The sequence below is a fragment of the Choloepus didactylus genome, chromosome 15 (assembly GCF_015220235.1).
Source record: "Choloepus didactylus isolate mChoDid1 chromosome 15, mChoDid1.pri, whole genome shotgun sequence".
Lineage (NCBI taxonomy): Eukaryota > Metazoa > Chordata > Mammalia > Pilosa > Megalonychidae > Choloepus > Choloepus didactylus.
Window position 1 is genome coordinate 76,626,627 of NC_051321.1, and position 21,089 is coordinate 76,647,715.

Sequence of the window (21,089 nt, forward strand, 5' to 3'; positions counted from 1 at the left end):
GTCAATTCTGAATTGTTCCTAATACTTAAAGAAGCGCTCATCAGAATGCGTGGGTTGCGAAGATTACTCGTCCCCATGCCAAAAAAAAAAAAAAAAGCGATCAAAAAAAAAAAAAAAACAGGCTGAGAATTGGAAGGTGACCATCCTAGGCTACAGGACAGGTGCTTTCAGATCCGATTAGGGCAGTCCAGAGCCTCCTTTTGTCTAGGCAGCGCCCCGAAATATGCGTCAAGTGCCTGGGGATATCAACGGACACTGGTCTGAACGAAACTAGCGCTGTACGAAGGAGGCCCCGGACGGGGACGCACCACAGGGGCCGCGGAGGTCTGGACCTGTCCACACGGCTGAACGCAGCGCCGCAGGAGCTGGACCGGGGCGGAGACCGAGCACCTCCAGCAGGGGGCGGGGCTCTGGCCGGAGGGCGCCGCAGAACCAGAGCTCCGCCCATGTGGGCGGGGATTGGGTCACGTGGGAGTGGCGCGCGGGGTGGCGCAGGCGCCAAGCTGCGCAGACGCGGGGCCAACACCTGGGACCCCTGGGACCCCTGGGTCCCGGGAGGGGGTCGGTCCCGCAGCGCCCGGGCCGGAAGCGCGAGCGGTACGTGCTGCACGCAGAGCTCTGCGAGGCACGTGACGTCCGCGTAGACGGGTTCCACCGCGGCGCAGGTGAGGAAACTGAGGCAGGGCGGGGTGCCCATGGCTGGGACGGTGGTGAGCAGGTTTATCAGGCGCTCAGTTTAGTAGGTCTGCCCTTAGACCGGGCCGGAGCCTGCATGATGCTCCTCCAGAGCCGACCCGGTGCGGCCGCACCTGCTGGACTCGAGGCGGCCGCGATCCTTCTTCAAAGGACAGCGCCCCCTCCCGGTTCCGCGGCGGGTGGAAAACCCGCTTACTCTGGGTCAGAAGACACTAGACCGGACCGGGCGCTGATCTGGCTGCCGAGGAACCCCCTTCTTCCGCGCCCCCGGGCTCCGTTCCCGCGCTGTGAGAGAGACTGACGGCGCCACCTGCCTGAATTGGGATGAAGAACTGAGAATAGGGTGGGCTGCCCGGGAGTGGTGGGTGGGCCGGCTCGCCGTGAGGGGTTAAAAGCGGAGGGACCTGGCTGGCCTCGTCTCTGTGCCTGTGTATTTTGTGGGGCAAAGGTTGTTAGCATTTTTCAGAGTTTCCCAGGCGCCTGCTCCACCTCGCCCCCGCCAAAGGTTACGAACTCCGGACTTAAAACGGGAGATATCTGGGAATGAAAAGAGGAACAAGGCACCAATCAGACAGTCTGTCTCCAATCAGTCTGTCTTCAAGGTTATTGCAGGGGCAGGGAAGTGAAAGATATGATGGAGATATTTAGAGATAAGGGAAGGGAAGAGAAGGCGGAGTCTGACAGGGGATGCGGGGAGGGAGAACACCCTGGGAGTCCCAGAAGCTGGACTTGGGGGTTCAGGCCCGGTTGGGCCATGGTAGTTCCACAGCCGGATTATCTAGACCTCAGTTTAGGTTTGGTTTTGTTGTTTGTTCGTTTTAATTTTTATGCATTTTCCTTTGAGCCTGGCAGATGATTTTTTAAAGAAAAAGTTATTCCAGATTTATTTTGAAAATCATTTTAAGAAAGCCAGCTTCTGTAGAGACTTGGAAGTGCCTGCTTTAGTCACCTCCCTGGAGATGGAGAATTGGGATTCAGAATGCAAACCCTGACTCCTTGGAAAATACCTAGTCATGCGAAACCCACCTATTTTTTATACAAACAGCATTTTAGGGTTAAAAATTATAGCTCACATTTATGGTACTCTGAAGCTTACAAAGAACTTTCTATACATTTAATCATTTGATTCTTACTATTCTGTAGAAGGTAATTTAAGAATCATTCCCCTTTTACCTTTGCAGAAACATCACCTAGTCCAAGGTCCATACAGCTTGTAGGAATTTGGATTAGATCTTAGTTATTTTTATTTTGGGTCTGATGCCCTTCCCATATCACCCTCCTTTATAAGGGCATGCCTTTTGGTTGAGATCTTACTCGTTGCTCCTACAGGGAGATGGAAGATATTTCAGATGATTGTCCTATCAGTTTGTGCCACTTAAATGACATCCAGGAAGGTTGGTCAGGACTGGAATTCTGGGGCTCTGAAGCCCCAGGCTTTGTCAGTATCCCCAAAATAATCCAGCTTTCCTGTCAGCTGGGTGTTTGCCTATTTGTGAAATGTTGAGAAGAGACTCTAAGCCTCCCTGGGCTGAGGCTTGTGTGGCAAGAACTACCCAGAGGCACTGGAAGGGACTGAGCGCAGTGAACTTTGGCACAGAGATTGTAACTGAGCTGTGTCCTTTGCCTTCTCTGGTGCTGTGCGTGCAGAAGGCAGTGTTGGCAGCTGCTGAGGGGGCAGCGTGGACTGTGCGCTGTGGAGTGGGCAGTCAAGCCAGAGGGGCCTGAGACAAGCCGGGGTTCCCACCAGACCAGAACTTCCCCTGCAGTGACACAGCTGAGGAACTTGCTCAGTGTTTTCTGTTCTTCTGCTTCACTCTTAGAAGAGAAGTGAATCTGAGCACTGCGAGGAAGAGAAAGATAATGCTGGCTTACTATTCTGTGGTACCTTACCACATTTCGTGTTATATTCTTTATAATAACTTGCAAAGTGCCTTGTCTTTTAAGAAGGCGGCACTGAGGTTGAGAGAGTCTCAGGGTCAAAGCGTGAGAATCTAGTTTTCTGTCCTGAAGCTCGGTGTCTTCTGTGGTATCACCCTTGCCTTCCCGGCTGCACCCATGTAACATGATAGAGCAGGTGTTTGGAGCCCAGGCAGGAGGCTGCACAAATGAGAGGCAGAATGGCCAGATCTTTTGGGAGGTTTTGTAGCTTCAGGATCATTGATCAGAGGAAAGGACCCCTGCCCCCAGCCCCTACGGTCCTCACCTCAGGAGTGTCTCAGAGTTTTCCAGTAGCTGACTGTGTCCTCTTGTTCTGCTTCAGCATCTGTTCAAAACTTTCTGAATCTGGCATCTGAGAGAAGGACTGGTCCAGAGTCAGGCAGACAGTCATCCCAAGGAGCAAAGCTGGGAGTTGGAGACTGAGTCAAGTAGGTGACGGCTCATTGCATGTGGCTAGTTCCGTGGTACTTGAAGACAGGGCCATGTGGGAGGCCATGCCCCACTGCTGGTGGGATCTTGGGTGCCTGTGTCATCTGGCTGCCAAACTGATATGTTTTCAAGCCTCCCTTTTTATCATCCAGAACTGACAGGGCCTTGTTGCTGTAGGGAGGAGAGGTGCAGAGTGGCTTCTCAGTCAGCTGACAATGGGTATGGTGAACCTTGAGAACACATTTGACTTAGGTTGATAAGCTGCTGGAAGAGAATTGGGCTTGGAAGAAGCTGGGGCTCTCGTCAACTGATTTCCCACTGCCTGTTCAGGAGCAGTCTTGCTCTCAGCTTTCTTCAGGCCAGCAAGCAGGCTTTGGGACCTGCAGGGTCCCCTTCCTGAGCCCTGACCCCCTCGTTGTTCCAACCTTGGAGACCTTTATTTGGGGCCTTGCCTTGGGCCCTGGCTGGCCCTACCTGGGGCTAGGAGTGTCCAGTGCAGGATACATGACCAAGGACTGGGAACTGGGAGACCCAGACTGCAGTCCCAGCACAGCCACCTAGGAATCTCCCCCATCCCTCCCCACCCGTGTGATCTTGGAGTAGCCAGCCCCTTCTCTGGGCCTTAGTTTCTTCATCTGCACAGTGAAGAAGGGGCAGAACCAGGGCTCTGAGGGAACAAGGGGGAAGCAGAGGAAGAAGCTGACCAGCTTTTCCAGCCTTGTTCATTGAGGGCTTAAAGGAGGAAGGCCCATGTGTGCTCTTAATCCCTTTCTCTTCCTTATCACCCTCTTCTTCCTTCTCCCCCATCCCTGCCTCAGGCTAGCTCATTCCAAGGAGGGAGGATTCCCTGGGTGGCACCGGGGAGGGGCTGGGCTGGGCAGGTATACCCTGAACGTTTAGAATATGATACTGTCTCTACTTGTTTCAGACATGAATTAACCCACCCAGTGCTGATACCTTGTTTTATTAAGACTTCATCAGTTCCTGCCCAGAGGCAGCTCCCTGAACAGGCAGGAGTTAGGCCAAGGAGGCAGGGAGTGAGAATGTGAACACCCAGCAGGAGAGCAGTAGTGCAGGTTCCCCCATACCCTTAGTGGCGGTCACATGGTGCCTTAGAATCTGAATGTCAGAGCTGAGAGGACCTCATAGATTATCTATTCCTAGTTCCTTCCTCTCTCTACAGATGAGGAGACCCAGTCCCAGAGTGTCTTCAGGTCACCCTGCCAGTGAGCAGTGAAGGTAGGACCCAACCTAAGGTCTCCTAAGTCCCAGGCTTCAGTGTTTTCTTTGACATCAAATCGGCACTGTCCAGAGTTGCCCTCCTTGCTGAGCTGGAAGAGGGTGGCTACCAGTTAGTTCCAGCCCTGGCTTACTGTGGAGTGTAACCAGTGAAATTCAAATTCCTTCACTAGACATTTAATGCCTACTCTTACCAGGATCTGTGGTCGCTGTGGGAATGCAGGAATGAATCGGACGGCCCCTGTCCCCAGTTCACTGCACTGTATTGTGGACACAGACATGTAAATTATTAAAATATGCTAATTCCACTTGCTTGTGCCATGTACATAGGTAAGTGTGTGTTGGCACATGCATGCAGGCTACATACTTAGAGGAACAGCCAGTTATCAGGGTTTCAGGAAAAAAACTTTTTGGAGAGAAAGTTTTGTTTGTGTTGGGCCTTACGAATGGATAGGCATTCACCCAACTGGCATGGGTGGGGAGAGCCTTCAGAATAAAGAAATCACCATGAGCAGCAGTGTGGAGGGCTGACAAAATATGTTATAGTCTTTGTACCTTAGTGGTCTGGTAAGGGTGATGATGTGGCAGGAGTTGCAGCTAGAATGGTGGACTGTGCTCAGTTGTGAAGGGCCTGCCGCCATGCTGAGGACCTCAGTGTTAGAGTCTGAATATAGGGAAGGGTGTGATCAGGTTGGGGTGCGATCACTCTGGCTACAGCATGGAGATCAAGCTGTAGAGCCAAGCCAGTGCCCGGTTGATGGAAACTGAAATAGGCTGGGTATAAGATAATAGGGGCCTGGGCTGGGAAAGTAGTGGTGAGTTCTAGAAGAGGAGGGGTAGCAGACAGAACTTGGTGACTATTAGCTGTGGGCAACGAGGGAGAAAGAAGAGTAAAAGGTGACTCCCAGTTTCTGACTTGAGCAGTTGGCTAGATGCTTGTGGCATTCACTGAGCTAGGGAACTCCAGAAGAGAAACTGACTTTCAAGGAAGTCTGTTTGGGACGGGTTGTAACTGAGATACTTAAATAACTCCCAAGTGGAAACTTTAAGTCAGCAACAGCAGTAGGGACTTGGAAGCCAATACCAGAACCATGGTGGTGGTTGGAGCTCTGGAAATGGTGAGGTCACCCATTGAGAGGAGTTATTTATGTGGCAGAAGAAGGGAAAGCAGTGGAGGTAAAGAATAGACAGTAGACGAGGGGCTTCACCCGGACATGGGGTGAGGCCTGGGGGAAGGAGCCATGGAAAGGACCATCTTCCTGTGATTTCAGTCTGTGACATGTGGGCTGTGTCACGGGCTTCTCTTCTTTAGTCTGCACCACATAGCAGCAGAGAAGGAGTTTGTTAGTACTGGGCAAAGGTTAACATCTGCATGACGGCAGATAACTCAAAACTTTGCTCAACTTTCTGAAGGGCTAGGGGGCCTTGGCAGCTCTCCATTTTGCTGTTTTCTGGAGATTGACTGTTGGCAGCTGCAGAAGCCCCAGGGTTTCTGGATGGCCTGGTCCTGCCCCTGGAGTGGCTGAGCTGAGGGGCATGGGCGGGCCTCCAGTGCCCCGCCTCCAGCCCGCCCCTGCTGCCTCCCGCTGGCTCCCAGCTCTCCACCAGCAGGTCGTCCTCTTTCAGCAGAACCCGGGTGTGGATGCTGCTGATGGTGAGTGTCTTGATCCCAAGCGTGAACTACTGAGGTAGGCAATAAGGGACCGTATGGAGAAGGGAGGTGCCTTGTAAATTGGGGGCTGCAGTGAAGAGACGGGGTCTCCAAGCTGGACATTGAAATGAGCAGGGATGGGAGTTGCAGTGAGGAACCAAGAATGTTTTTGATAGAATCCTCTGGTGTCACCTGGGAGCTCTCGTAGTCTTAGCACTCACCTGGAGTTGAGGGAAATGAGGCCTGAGGAGGGAGCAACCCTGCTTGGCCTGGGGAGCCTACTGGGTCCCAACCTCCCCGGCCATACCCAGAGCTGCCACTGAGCTGCCACTGAGCTGCCACAGCTGCTGCTTGTTTGTGGTCTTATCAGGCATCGCCTTCTGGGAGAGGGCCATCAGATAAGCCCCACCGTGGGGAAGGAATACGGTACTGTCAGGTGGGGGCTGCATCCTCTGTAAACAACCTTGCTATTATCTTACAGAGAAACTGACCCGGCTCTCCTTAAGCGGAAGGGGATAGAATTGGGAGGGAGAAGAGAAAGGACATCTGTTGTATGGTAAATTTCCTTTAGACTATATTTGATGACTGGGAAAAAAAAAAAAAAAAAAGCTGCTCTGTAATTCTCTTAAAGACAATATGCCCCTTGTGGCAGTGGAGAGACGACAAGCTCTGTGGTCATATTGATCTGGGCCCAAGTTGCAGTGCTGCTGCCTGCTGGTTGTGTGATGCTGAGAAAGTTATTGAACTTCTCCAAACCCCAGTGTTGTCAGTGGTAAAACAGGATCATCTGTGCATCACAAAACTTGTGTGAGTGAAATTAGGGCATGTTTGTCAAGTGACACTAAGTAAACACTGGTTGAGTGGCCTCCCTGCCTTTCCAATCAGTGGCCTTGGAGGCCCATGTGCAACTGGTTTGCTCCATTTAGATATTGAGGTGCACTCTGCCCTCCTTTTTTATGTGGGTAGGAGTAGCTCTAATTCGGGATTCAGTTTCTGCCCTTATGGTGCAGCAGGGTACAGTGGTGGGTGCTCCAGGCCATGGCAGGACGGGAATTTCTTTGTAGCTGGTGGGGTGTGGAGTGTGGACTGAGGCACTGGACCTGCACACTAAGTGTTCCCAGAAGTCGGTTTTCACTGCTTCTGGCTGGCAGAAGAGCCAGCAGCTAGAGGCCCACAGAGAGGCTTCTCACCTCAGTGCTGATATTGCAGTGCTGCAGGGCTGAGGATGAGGTTCCTCCACCCCAGAGGGGTGATTCTCTGCTCACACTTCCTGGGGCACAGTCTCCAGGTGGTTGGAAAGCCACATCTTGCTCACCAGTCCCTGAACTTGAAGTGGGGAGGAGGGGGTCATTGGAACATGGAAGTTGGAGTTCTCAGGATGCCTTCAGCCCTGGCATCCACCCCCAAGCAGCCTGCTGCTTCCCAGGCTTCGTCATCCTAGGCCTGGCTTAGTCCTTTCTTCTTGCCCCCTGAGTCCTATGCCTGCTTTAAAGCCACTTCCTTCTGAGTCCTTCTATGGCTGCCTAGAGCAGACTTAACTGCACTCTCACATCCCCATGTTCATACCTTGCCCAAGCTGCCTCCCCTTCCCACTCACATTTCTGTTATTTTGTAATGGACCTGTATCTCCTTGAGGATTGTTTATTGCTTAGTTTTACGTCCTCCCAAAGTGCCATGTTTGGAACAGGTCAGTGTTGAGTAAATGTTTGGGAGTAAGTGTCGAATGTAGTACATTCTAATCCCGTTGTACTCATGAGCAAACAACTAAATGACTGGTGGGGCCCTGTAATTAGATAGTGGCGGGGGTGGGGTGGGGTGGGGGGAGATGGAGCCTGTTTGCCTCTGTAAGTCCAGCTGTGGTGTGTTGCAAGGCTGGGATGCTGACTATGAGGGTCCCTGGACTTCCTGCAGTGCACTGATGTGTCCCAGGCATTGAAGTGTGTCCTTTGTGTACTGACTCAGAAATGATTATCAAATCTATGATCAGAGACCAAGCCATGTGCTCTTGAATCATATATACATGTTAGGAAATCCAGGAACATTTTAGAGTGCGTAAAGGTGTACCAATTGTTCCAGGCTCTGGGGAATCTGTTTACAGCAGGCAGGTGAAAGCTGTGGTTTTCCTTCTAATTGTTCTGTGAACGGGAATTTGGTAATGTGTAACTTTGCCATGTGAAAGAATTGGAAGCTGACCTAGTGAAGGTTCTTGCCTTCTTGAACCAAGAACTTTGGTCTCCCATGTGTTGTGTCTTCATCATCCAGTTCTAGTGAATTCCTGTCGGCACACAAGGGAACCCACTGTGTACCAAATTTGGCACCGTGCTGGACACCAAGACTCAGAGATGAGCTGAGGGAGACAAAGGAGAGAAGACTGACAGACATCCACATCTGTGTGGGAGGCCCATTAGAAGGATCATGTGTGAGGTTTGGGCACAGTACTGGGAGGGATGAATGAACACTCTTGGGGTGGGCGCAGGGGATGGGCAGAGCATCCGGGAAGGCTTCTGGAGAGGCACCTGAGTCCTGAAGACAGTAATGAGATAGGGCATTCCAGGCAGGGGCTCAGAGATGTGTTTGAGTCTTTGGTTGTCACTATGACCAGTGCGACCCTCGGCAAGGCCAGCCTGCTCTGGAGGCTGTACTTGATTCCGTGGCTTGCAGTCACTCAAGCACAAAATCCTGAATTCTTTGCCCCAAGACAATGCTTCTCAAACTTTCAATGTGCATTTGAATTGCTTGCCAATCTGATTAAAATGCAGTTTGATTCCATAGTTCTGAGGTTGGGCTTGAGATTCTGCTTTTCTGACAAGATCTCACGTGACGCCAGTGTTACCAGTTCATGGACTACATTTCGAGTAGTGAGACTTTGAGAAACTGTTCTCTCACAGCCTGAGTCCCTCAGCATCACAGATACTGTAGCAGCACCCTCTCCCCCAGCACATACACTGGCCTCTTCTTCCCGAGTATGCAGATGCGAAATTCCTCTTTCTTAAATTCCTGTTTTCATTTGTCCACGCCCCTGTCTGGAAGCTCCCTTTTATTTCTTAACTCAAATCTGAACTTCTCCAGCAGGCCTCAACTCTAGTCTGGCTGACCCTTTGCTTCCCAAGGTCATCTCGCTGAGTTACTCCCGCCTCATAGCAGTGGAACCCTCACAGCTCCCTCCCTTGACAGTGTCATGTGGATTTCTGGGCCTTTGCTTAATCCTTTGGAGAAATCCTCTTTCTGGCCAAGTCCTGCAGGGGAGAACTGAGTCTGAGTTTAGGTGGACCACCCCAACTACCCCGCACACACACCTGGAGCTATACCTGGTGCTCTAAGCACAGGGAATCAGAGTGGTAGTTAGGGAGGAAGGCTCCAATATGTCAGGTATTAGGATGGCATGGGAGCCAGATGGAAGGGTAGGTGTTCTGAGTGGCTGTCAGGGGAAGGAAGGCTGGCTGGAAGGCTGGATGCTGTACCAGGGCTTCTGCCTGGAAGCCCAGGGTTCACAGCTGGAGGGAGCATTTGTGAGGCAGGTCTGGAGCTGGGAACAAGACTTGACTCTGACAGTACCTGCCTGTAACTCCCATCTCAATTGCAGGGTACCCCACCCTATCTAGATGGACATCTTTTGTCCACCCTCTAACTCAGGCACCCAGCACCCTGTTCTTGCCCATGTAATGCCTCCTCCCTTAGTCTCTACTCCCACTCATTCAGCAGCCATCTGTGTAAATCTCTTCCCAGGGAAAAAAACATCAGATCAGACACTGGTATTTAACAGGGGCCATCTCTGGATGGTATTCAGAGGCTATTTGTTTTCTTGTCAGTTATGACTTTATATATTGCCTCATTTTTGTTGTTGTTTTATGTTTACCAGAAACCTGTTTTATCTCCATAATGAGTTAAAAATAAAGCTGTTCTTAACTGGAAGAAATTTACTGGGATTGCATGAGTGGGGGCCTGCTGGACACTGGCTGGGGGCTGAATGAATAGGATATGGTCCCTGTGTCGGAGGCATTCCCAGACTAAAGAGGACAAAAGATAGGGTAACAGAACAGTGCTGTCATTGTTCTAAGTATCCTCCAATCCCAGGAGAGAAAGCTGTCCCCTCTCCAGGGAGGCAATAGCTGAGCCAATGGGATTGTGAAGGACAAGCTGGCATTGACCAGGAGGGGCACCACATAATGGGGGGGGGGTGGCACAGCCCTGGGGGCCTGGGGAGAGGGAACAACAAGAGGAGAGTCTGGAAAGGCTGCCACTTCTGTGTCATTGCCCCTGACTCACTGGGGAGCTCCTTGGGGCAGGAACCTCCATGTCTCTATTGTATCCCCAAGCTCCTGCATCGGCAGGTGCTTAGCAGCCTTGTCCAGTCTCGCCTCTGACGCAGCTGCTCCCCACCCCTGGCCTCCTTGCCTCCTGGCAGGTTGCCCAGCCGGAGCCCTGCATGGGAGATCAGATTCCAGCTACCCTCTGGGTGCGGTAACATCTTCCTTCCTCTCAATCTCCAGAAATGTCTTTCCTCCAGGACCCAAGTTTCTTCACCATGGGGATGTGGTCCATTGGTGCAGGGGCCCTGGGGGCTGCTGCGGTGGCACTGCTTCTGGCCAACACAGACGTGTTTCTGTCCAAGCCCCAGAAAGCAACGCTGGAGTATCTGGAGGATATAGACCTGAAAACACTGGAGAAGGGTAAGCAGTGCCCCATCGGGCTCCGTACTTTTCCAGGGAACAAGGATGCAAGCTTACTTGTTTTTCTTTCTTTCTAAAACAGCCCTTATTTAAATTGAAAAATGCAGTATCACAACATAAAGAAAAATTTAATAATACTTTTTAAATTACTGATAATTCCATTACCCTAACAGAGTAGTCATTTTAATTTTTGTATATTCCTTTCCATGTGTACATATTATTATACAGTGATCTTGGTGTAAGTGCTGTTTTTCATTTCAGAGTTTTCTTGTCAAAGGCATTTTTTGCTTTCTAATGTAGTCTCTATAACTATAATAATAAATTGCTCCATAATATTTAGGAATACCCTAGCATGGTTTACTAAGCCAGCCCTTCCAGGGTATCTTCTGAGGAAGTCTAGCTTTGTGAGATCTTCACGCACACAAAAAAAGAGTTTCCAAGTCAAATAGGTCTGAGAAAGGCTGTTTATCCTGTTGTGTTCCGAATGCTCAGCACAGGCCTGGCCCCCGGAGGGAAGTGCTCCGAGGAATGCTGTGTGTACTGGTTACTGGTGCAGGTGTGGTCAGCCTCTCCCTGCGGTACAGCTGCGGCATATGGAGAAGCTCTTCTCTGTCACACTTTGAGAGTGGACGTGCTGTATACCTATTCTGAGGGGACCCTCCTGGGGTCTGTCCTGGACAGCTGAGAGCCCCTCACTCAAATGTGGTAGCTCTGCCACCTGACCATGTGCTCTCGGCGCTGGATCTGTAGCTTGGTAGGATTTCATTTGTGCCAGTAGTATGGGTGCAATTGGCATGAGAGTTTGGTGAGAGGTGGAGCTTACTGACTGCAGTCCCCAGCTGGCCCTCAAACAGAAACCACCATCATCTGTTCAATAAGTGAGGGAGGCAGGAACTGTGACTTTGCAGAGTCATGGTGTAGGTCACCTTAGCAAGGAACTAAGAACTGCAGAAAGAGACCTGTTTGGCTTTGTTTAATAATGTTTCCTGATCTCATTTGATTACAGACCCTCTCTTCCACCCCTCCCCTTTTTTGACTTAACATTCCACTGAGACATGGATCCCTCTGGGAAATACTAGAATAATGAGGTTCATGCTTACTGAGCCCTCAGTAACTCTGCCTTGCAGGATACTGTAGCGAGCACTTTTATATCCATCTTTTAAAAGTCCTCGCAGTCCAAAGTGGTAACTACTATGGCTACTATTACAAGATACCTGCATTTTACAAGTGAGGGACCTGAGGTCCAGAGAGGAGAAATGGCTTGCTCAGGGTTACACAGCTGGATTGAAACTCAGACAGCCTGACTGTAAACCTGGGCTATCCTACCCTGAAGCATGTCCCTGCTCAGCATCTTCTACCCCTTCTCATTGATAATATTGCAGTTACATTTAGAAAAAATAAAATTTTCTTTGTGATTTTGTTGACTCAATTTCTTTGAAGTTTTTAAGAGTGGGTGGTAGGGTTTTTTGTTTGTTTGCTTTCAGATTTTGGTATGTTTCTGCACTAAAGGATTATTACAATGTCCAATGACACCAGCAGTGAAAGAAATTGTCATTTTTCCAGAAATCTCCCAGTTTGGGATGCTCAAGTTTGAAAATAGATTATTGTGGGGGAAGGTCTTTTTGGGTATACAATAGTATTCTTACACTACATTGATTTTCTTCAGGAGCAAAAATATTCTGTTTCCTATTTGCCTTTTCCCACATATGAAATGCTTGTCTTGCCCCGATTTCTGACTTTGGCTTGGGATCAGTGGGGTTTGTGACTTGCTTAGTGTTCAGGGTAGGGAGGGGTGGGTGGGATTGAATTCCATTTTCTTCTTCCTCAGAACCAAGGACTTTCAAAGCAAAGGAGCTCTGGGAAAAGAATGGAGCTGTGATTATGGCTGTCAGGAGGCCAGGTTGTTTCCTATGTCGAGAGGTGAGTGCATTTTAGGATCTGGGCCAGCTGGGGATCTGTAGGCCCACTTTAGCCCTTTGTCAATGCTGGTCCATTCTCTGTTATTTGCCATAGGTCCTTCTTTTGACTTGGACTGTTTTCTGTTAATTTAACAGCTCACCATCTCCGGACGGGATTAGCAACAGCATCTGGATTTTCTTTGGTACTCTCAAACTTTTTCACCTCGTGTTGTACTCTCAGTGTCCTGGACTGTCTTTCCATTTAATCAGGTCCAATCCTGTGTTCTGAATGCTCAGCACAGGCCTGGCCCCCGGAGGGATGTGCTCCCTGGAATGACACATCTGTTGTGTTACTAGTGTGGGCGCGGTCAGCCCCTCCCTGTGTCACAGCTGCAGCATATGGCGAAGCTCTTCTACATCACACTTTTAGAGTGGACCTGCTGTATACCTGTTCTGGGGGGACCCATCTGGAGTCTGTCCCGGACGGCTGAGAGCCCCTCACTCGAATGTGGTAGCTCTGCCACCTGACTGTGTGCTTTTGGCACTGGATCTGTAGCTCAGTGGGATTTGAGTCATGCCAGTAGTACAGGTGCAGTTGACATGAGAATTTGGTGAAAGTTGGAGCCCATTGACTGACAGTCTCTAGCCTGGCCCCTCAAACAGAAGCTATTGTCATCTGTTCAATAATTGAGAAAGGCAGGAACTGTGATTCTTGAAACACAAACTGCTAGTACTAGAGGGAATATTGGAGTTACGTGGGTCCAGCCTTGTTACTTTACTGTTGAGTTGGAGTGGTTTGGTGGCCTGTCCGTGGTCACCCAGCTAGCCGGTGGCAGGGCCTGCATTACAGGCAGAAGACCTAGGTTCTGAGACCACAGCCTTGCCTGGGGAGAACTACCAGTGACAGTAGCTTCTGCTCTTATTACAACTTTGCTTCTCAAGTAGTGACCTTGGCCCTATCCTCCTTGTCATCCTCATTCCTCTGGTTCCCCCTCCCTGACCCTGAGGCATTTCCTTTTCTCTTTCCTGCCTGTCTGGTAGTGCAGGCAAAGAGTCCACTTAGATTGCTGGATGCATATGATGCCCTGCAGGACCTTACATGTAGGGCACTTTTATGCCAATTTTCTCATTAGTTCCTCACCATATCCCTGAAAAAATACAGCTTGTTGTTATTCTCATTTTACAGAGGAGGAAATGGGGGCACAGAGAGGTTGTAACAAAGTCACACTGCTTTTGGGGGGTGTATTAGTTTCCCATGCTGCTATAACAAATTACCACAAACTCAGTCTCTTAAAACAATGCAGGTTTATTGTCTTAAAGTTCTGAAGGTCAGAAGTCCAAAACGGGTCTCACAGTGCTGAAAATCAAGGTGTCATCAGGGCTGCATCCCTTCTGTAGACACTAGGGGAGAATCTGTTCCCTTGCCTTTTCCAACTTCTAGAGGCTGCCTGTATTCTTTGGCTCATGGTGCCTTCCTCCATGTTCAACATCAGCAAAGTCTGGTTAAGTCTTTCTCATCACATCAATCCAACATCCACTCTTCTGCTTTCCTCTACCACCTTTAAGGACCCTCATGAGGGTCCTTATTGAGGATGATCTCCTTATTTTAATTCTATCTGCATGTAACATAACATCTTCCTTGCCATGTAACATAACATCTTCGTGGATTCTGGGAGTTGGGTATCTTCCATGAGACATTATTCTGCCTACCACAGGAGGTAAAGTTTAAACTCGGGACCTTTGATTCCAAATCCATGATGCCTCCAAATACCAACATGGAAGCCTGTTGTGATTTCATTTCTCCTTGTCAGTTAAACCCAGAAAGTTCCAAAAGCAACTGCTGTGCCTAATTATAACCTGTTTTCCTCTACTCTGGTCTCTTCCCTGGCACAGGATTTTGTGGAGAATTGTGTTTCCAAATGGAGGAATGGATGGCAGTATGAGATATTTTGAGTGGCCCAGGAAGGTGTATATGACTTGGTTTCCACTTCAGGCTTTGTTCAGTGACATACCCAGAGTAAAGAACCCAGGAAAGATGAGCAAAATCTTTCAGCTCATCAATAGTTGTTTTTCACCACCTCTGGCCCTGTGGTCTTCTCTGCTCTGGGGCAAAGGTTGCCACCCACTTAAGCTCTTGGTAAATGCATTGTAATCAGTTCTACTTCATTAGCTATCCTTTTTGTCTTATTCTGGAAAAATAAAGGAAAAATTAAATGTAGTTGCCACCATATAGCAGCATACCTGTATTGGAGGCAAGTGGGTTGCATTTGAGATCATTTCCTGCTGTTCTTTAGTTCTGACATCAAAAGTGGAAAAAAAAATTGTTCTTAACCTTGTAGCTTTACCATGACACATGCAGTTTCATTTGTTCATCCAACACGTTTTGTGACAGTCGATGCACCCCTCAGATCAGGTGCATTCTCCCCATCATTCACCTTCAAATCTTCCCACATGGTATCAGTGCCTTCTGTGTATCCAGCCACGTGCTAGGTACTACAGAATACCAAGAAAGAGACCTAGTTTCTAATGAAGAGACACATTTGGGAACCTAAGTGACACTACAGAAAATGTCAACAAGCAGGGCAGATGGGATATGCACAGGGAATGGGGGCTTTGCTCCCAGCTAGCCAGGGAGTACCTCCTGAACTACCCAGGGAGAGCCCGTCAGAACAGGAATACCTTTCCAGAGGGTAGGAGGTTATTGCAGGGAAGGGGAACCAATTAAGCAAAGATAAGGAGGCATGAGTAGAGCTTGTCCCATGGGCCCTTGTGCTAGTTTATCCTACTACAGGGGAGGGGCTGGGAAATGAGATAGGAGAGAAGAGTCATGGCTGGAGCAGAGGACCATGTTTGGCTGCAAACTCTTGGTTACTGGCTGCCCCCAAGCTATGGAAGGACATCCTCAGAAGGAGCCTTGCCTCTGTCACCATGGAGAAGACAAGAAGCCTGGGCTGGGAGGGGGCCTGACATCTGGTACTGAGGCCCAGTGCCAGCTGGGAGAGGCTTGTTCCTTGCACTTGTGTTGCCTTTGTTCCTCCAGTTGCAGCCCTGGCCCCCCTCAGGACCAGTGGGGAAGCGGGTGTGTGTTGCCCTGCAGGGCCACAGGAGTGCGTGCCCTCTGATCCTCCCTGTCTTCCGCAGGAGGCTGCAGACCTGTCCTCCCTGAAGCCCAGGTTGGATGAACTGGGCATCCCCCTCTATGCAGTGGTGAAGGAGCAGATTGGGACTGAAGTGCAGGACTTCCAGCCATACTTCAAAGGAGAAATCTTCCTGGATGACAAGGTGTGTGTGCTGTCAGCCTGTCAGATGCAACCTGGTGGGAATTGTGCTCAGCTCTGGAGAGTTCAGGGCCTCGGAGTGTGTTTGGCCTGCTGCCGGCGGCTGGTTTCCCTTCCAGCTGCCCTGAACTTGCAGGGGCTCTTGCAGTCCTGAGCAGAGCATGACCCAGCACTTAAAACCTCTCCTCTCAGTTATTACTGAATCCTTTCCTGAAGTGTGACCCATGAGGCTAAGAAATAGTTGAAACCCATTGGGCTCCTACCACCATGCAGTTGGGGGTCCCTAGCACAAACCCCCATCCCAAATTCCTTGCAGTCTTATTTCTTCTCCATACTTCTGCCTTCCAGAATGTGGGATTGTTATAAAACCCCATCAGACACAAGAACCCTCCAACCCTGCAGATCAGTTGTGAGAGGCTAGAGTCAGAGTTGAAAGCTACAAATCTGTTTCTAGGTGGAGCCTGCCTTGGGGTCAGAACCTGGACCAGCAGGGTTCCATGTCCTCGGGCACGTTGAGACTGGTGCTGGGTGGGAGTGTGGGTGTGTTTGGAGATGGGGTGGGACACAAACCGGCAGACTTTGGGTCATTCCTGAGGGTGCATGCCCTACTGGGAGTCTTTCCCACCCGGGTATGTAGACTACTGATACAGGGTCTCTGTGTCTCACTCCTGCAGAAAAAGTTCTATGGGCCCCAAAGACGGAAGATGATGTTTATGGGATTTATCCGTTTGGGTGTCTGGTACAACTTCTTCCGGGCCCGGAATGGAGGCTTCTCCGGAAACCTGGATGGCGAGGGCTTCATCCTTGGGGGAGTTTTTGTGTTGGGATCAGGAAAGCAGGTAAATTCCTAGTTGTTCACTTGTGGGTCTGTGACTGTCTTTCTCTGTGAGTGTGAGACCTCAGCAGGGAGGTGACTTTCCATACTGGGAGTCTCCCAGCCTTCCTTCCAGAAAGCCAGGGAATGTGAGGAAGAGAGGGGAATTGTCACCTATTAAGCATCTGCTCTCTCAGGGCACCTCACACACAAGCTCTAACTCCTGCATCACAGTAACATTCTGGACAGGTACTGAGAGTTCTGCCATTTTTCAGTTAAGGAGCTTGAGACTGAAAGGGAATGAGCAGCTGCCCCCAGGGGCACAGCTAATCAGTGGCGCTGCTCAGACCTGAACCCTGGTTTTCAGACTCCAAGTTCTATTTTCTGTTCTTGAACTAAAGAATAGTTGCTATTGGCAACTTGGATTTACTCCCTTGCAGTATTCTTAGTTCATCAAGGATAGACAGTAGGAAAAAGTGAGGAAGGAAGAAGGGATAAAAACAGGCCTAATCAGGAGAAATGGCAAGGAGCTGTGGGGAAGACTGTGCTTTTCCTGTGGGGTCTTAGTGTCGGGGGATGCAGAGGCAGGGACCCTGGGGGAAGGTGTGGGTGGGAGAGGAGAGTTCTCTGTGGGCCCAAGAGGCAGGTAGGCAGGTGCCGCATATCTGACTTTGGACAGCCTTGCGCTGGGGTGAGCTCCTCCTCCCTGGAAGGGAATGCAAGCAGAGGCTGAAGGCATATGCAGCAGAGATGGGGGAAAGTGGAATCAGGCTCAAGAGCAGGAAAAGAGGGCCTGGAGAGGGTGGCCTGACTTCTCGGCCCATGGCTGCCAGCCTTGGTCATGACATCAACACTTGGCCTCATCTCTAACAAGACAATATGAGTCTGCATTGGTGGATCTCACTACTGATACTGATAATTGCATACTTTTCCAATTTGCAAGGAATAAAAGCGGGACTGGAAATCTTTCCATTTTAAGCTTTATTTTTAATCTTCTTTTAAACTTTGGTAATCATCCTTGCTGGTCTATATGAGGATGCAGCATGACATTGTATCTGATTTAATGTAAGTATATTTGCAAATTTTCTGGTAAATATAGCAAAATGCCTTCAGAATAATGGCTGCCAATGAGTACCTGCCTTATTACAGGTGCTCATGTACTTGATCTTATTTCTTTTTCACAACCGATCTGGGATGTCAGGTATTTTTATACCCATCCTACATGAAAGGAAATGGGCCTAGAGCTATGAAATAACTCAACCAAAGACACAAAGCGACACAGTAGTCCAAGGGAAATGAAACTCAACTCCTGAGACCCTGCCCTTTCCCCCTGTCCATGTCCCAAAGAGCCACCTGGGCAGGCTGCTTCCCCAGAGGCTAACACAGCCTCTCCCCACTCTGGCATTCTGGGGTCCTTGCCTGCTTTCCGTCCCAGCCTTCCCCCAGCCTCCAGGGCAGGGTTTGGCTCACCTGCCAGCTCCTCTTGCCTGGCAGTGAGTCATCTGGTGCTCACGGGCTCCCTGAGCCTGTGCTGTTGGTGCTCCCTGTGGCTCCTGCCCTTCATCCTCCCGGGTAGGAGTTTTGCTGGGATGGCTGAGAGCCAGGACTTATCTCAGTTTTTCTTGGGAGCAGTTTTTGCAATTGCATTATGCCAGAAGCCACTCAGTGGAAATTTCCTTTGTAATAATAATCTTTAAAGAATATTTATTTTAAAGAAGTAATATGTATGCATTATAGAAATTTTGAAAACAGTGGAACAGCAGAAGGGAAGGAGCCATCCTGAAAGCCCAGCCACCCACGATCATTAGATCAGGGCTGAGTGACTTTTTGATTTGTTTGTTTGCTTACAAAATGGTGTCTAACTGCTAGATTTTTTTTCCCATGTAACAGATCATGAACATTTTCCCATGCCATTGTACATTCTGCTTTAGTATTTTTAATGATCACATAACGTTTTATTGAGCAAGTAAATATAATTTCCTGATATACTTCCCTGCAGTCACCACAATGTGTTAGGACTTTTTTTTTTAAGTTTTTATAAATGGTGACACAATGGACATATTTACATAAGTTTATTTTTAAAATAAGGTTAATTCCCAATGAATTCTTCATTACAGATTCCTTGAAGCTGATCTCAAACACATTATTTTATCTTTTCTAGTACCTTAGAGTAACTTTGGGGTATCCTGTGTCTTACGCATTTTGCTTCACAGTGACAGAAGTGAATGGCCTCCAAATTCCTAGGAAGAATAAAAAAAAAGTCTCACTTCTTTAAAGCCTGTGCAATCTGGCCCCTGAGCTCCATTTCCATTCCTTTGGGCTTTTCTGTGTTAGCTCACTCTGTTCCTTTCTACCTGTAGACATCCTGGTTACGTTCCACGGACCAGGTGAAGTACTTTATCATTTGTGAAGCCTTCCCTGTCATCCTTGTCATAATTAGTCACTTCTGACATCCTGCTCCCAAAGTGCTGCTTCTGCAGGCCAAATGTAGTGATGTAGCCTGTTGATTATGTCTGCCTCCCCCCTCGAAGGCAGGGGCCAGGCCTGATTTGGATCTGTGCTCCCCACTGCCCAAGCACGGGACCTGACTGATAGCTGGTGCTCAGTGTGTATCTCATAAGTGATGACTCAGAATAAGGACTGACATGCCCTCTTGTTTCCTTTTAGGGCATACTTCTTGAGCACAGAGAGAAAGAATTTGGAGACAAGGTAAACCAGGTTTCTGTTCTGGAAGCCGCTAGGAAGATCAAACCGCAGACCTCAGTCCCAGAGAAAAACTGATCTCATTGAAACTGCCCAGCTCAGGGATAATTGGGGATACTCACCTGTGTTCATGGGATGAGTTAATGTTTCACTTGTATCTCTAAGGAGTTAGAATCCATTTGTACCTTATTCTCGGTATGGATTATTAGCATATTTTAAAATTGTACCCTGTTGAGGCTCAATAAGCCAAAATAGCTCCAAAACAAACCTGACAAAAATCTATGAGTAGGGTTATTTCAGCTAAAAGCTGTCTTAAACTTGAGTGCTCTCATCACAATAATAATGCTGTTGTTTGCAATGCTTTTTGTGTTCACGCCTTCAAAAATTAAGAAAAATTGATGTTTGACTTAAAGATTAGAGAATATAAGGTTTTTGGCTTGTGTGTTTTCTATTAATGACTTGTTACATAAAATAAGACTCATATGATGGAATTGATGTATTCCAGGGTGATTTGATACAGGTAATTATGAAGTGAAATCTGTTCTTCCATTGTTTTCTGGTCTAACCTTAGAGGTTTGTCCTTCTAGAAGAAATGATCCTCTCTGGCTCTAACAAATTATGTATCAGAAAGCATCCTGTCTTTTAAAATCACCTATATATACAAGTTTTTCTGATAGAACTAATAATAAAAATATTTATCACAATGCTGGCTGAATTTAAATCACTGGTGCCAAAGATGTTGAAAGCGATAAGTCACTGCCACATGCACGGGTGAGGTGGGGAGTGGGTGGTGGTTGGCACTGGAGTCAGAAGCTCCTCTAGTTCTAATGATCCTAAGAGGTTTGAAGGAGGTTTCATCCCATCATTCCTGGTAGTGATGGGCTGTCTTTCCTGGAAGAATGACTATGGTATTTAAAATTGGTAGACTGCTCTCCGATTGGTTATCTTTTAGCCTAAATTTAGCAAATCAGGAAGAGAAGGAACAGTTTTAGGATAATATATAACATTTTGTCATATGAGTGAGGTCAGCAAGAGCCCAGGGGAGCTCTGCCCTTATTATCTGCTCAAGGCACCAAATTGGCCCAGGAGTAGGTAGGTGGGGTGGGAGTGGGGAGAAGAGGAATTTACTGGGGTCCAGAGAAGCCTGGAGGAGAGGAGTCCTGTTTATCCAGGAAAGCAAGAGCGGAGCATGAGGTTGGACATAAAACTGGAGTTGGGATTAAGTGTTCAGAGTGAGCAGAGGCAAGTGATTCAGAACCAAGACTGACCACGACTGACTTTCTGTGGTGAAGACCACCTAGGGTGTGGAGAGACCTATGAAGGACTGGGCCTCTGCAGTCTTCGAGGTAACACTCCTCAGTACTTGAGCTCATACAATGACCCGTCCTCTGGTAGCCATGATCACTGGGACTTCAGTTAAGAGACTGCTAGGATAACAGACAAGAATTCTAAATATAATAATTCCTGCCTGCCATTCAGGACTATTTGTTTTGAGAAGTCATTAAGGGATGGTAACTACTATAAAGCAGTGCTTCTCAACTTGAACGCACTTGCAAATATCTGGGGAGTTTGTTAAAATAGAGACCTCAGTACAGTAATCTGGGGTGGGGCCAGGGTTTCTGCATTTCTAACAAGTTCCTGAGTGATCACAATGCTTTGCAGGTCCATGGATCACACGTTGAGAAGCAAAGCTATAAAGGACCTTACAAATCAAAGGCATTAATATCTGTGGGCTTTAGGCTTGGAGCTTCAACAGCCTTTGACAAACATTAG

At 48.7% G+C, this 21,089-nt stretch overlaps 1 protein-coding gene across 8 annotated transcripts; it reads left to right on the plus strand.

Annotated features, from left to right (window-relative positions):
• Window positions 1-491: 491 nt before the first annotated feature.
• On the plus strand, window positions 492-20,021 carry PRXL2A (peroxiredoxin like 2A). Of its 8 annotated transcripts, none has more exons than XM_037805044.1 (7): window positions 5,867-5,956; window positions 8,216-8,377; window positions 10,461-10,623; window positions 12,452-12,543; window positions 15,663-15,803; window positions 16,474-16,638; window positions 19,281-20,021. In XM_037805044.1, the coding sequence occupies exons 2-7, from the start codon at window positions 8,369-8,371 to the stop codon at window positions 19,392-19,394; spliced, it is 684 nt and encodes a 227-aa protein (XP_037660972.1). In that variant the 5' UTR covers window positions 5,867-5,956; window positions 8,216-8,368; the 3' UTR covers window positions 19,395-20,021. The 8 variants fall into 8 exon arrangements, with proteins under 8 accessions (XP_037660970.1, XP_037660973.1, XP_037660971.1 ...); XM_037805041.1 differs by having other exon boundaries at window positions 8,216-8,372; window positions 10,444-10,623; XM_037805042.1 differs by lacking the exons at window positions 5,867-5,956; window positions 8,216-8,377 and adding an exon at window positions 492-665 and having other exon boundaries at window positions 10,444-10,623.
• The last annotated feature ends 1,068 nt before the right edge of the window (window positions 20,022-21,089 follow it).

Excerpts from the sequence above, each read along its gene's own strand:
- PRXL2A (XM_037805040.1), top strand. The coding sequence starts at position 5,839 with ATGGGCGGGCCTCCAGTGCCCCGCCTCCAGCCCGCCCCTGCTGCCTCC. Across the intron at positions 5,957-10,443 it reads GGGTGTGGATGCTGCTGATG|AAATGTCTTTCCTCCAGGAC; the intron begins GTGAGTGTCTTG and ends CTCAATCTCCAG. Across the intron at positions 15,804-16,473 it reads AAATCTTCCTGGATGACAAG|AAAAAGTTCTATGGGCCCCA; the intron begins GTGTGTGTGCTG and ends TCACTCCTGCAG.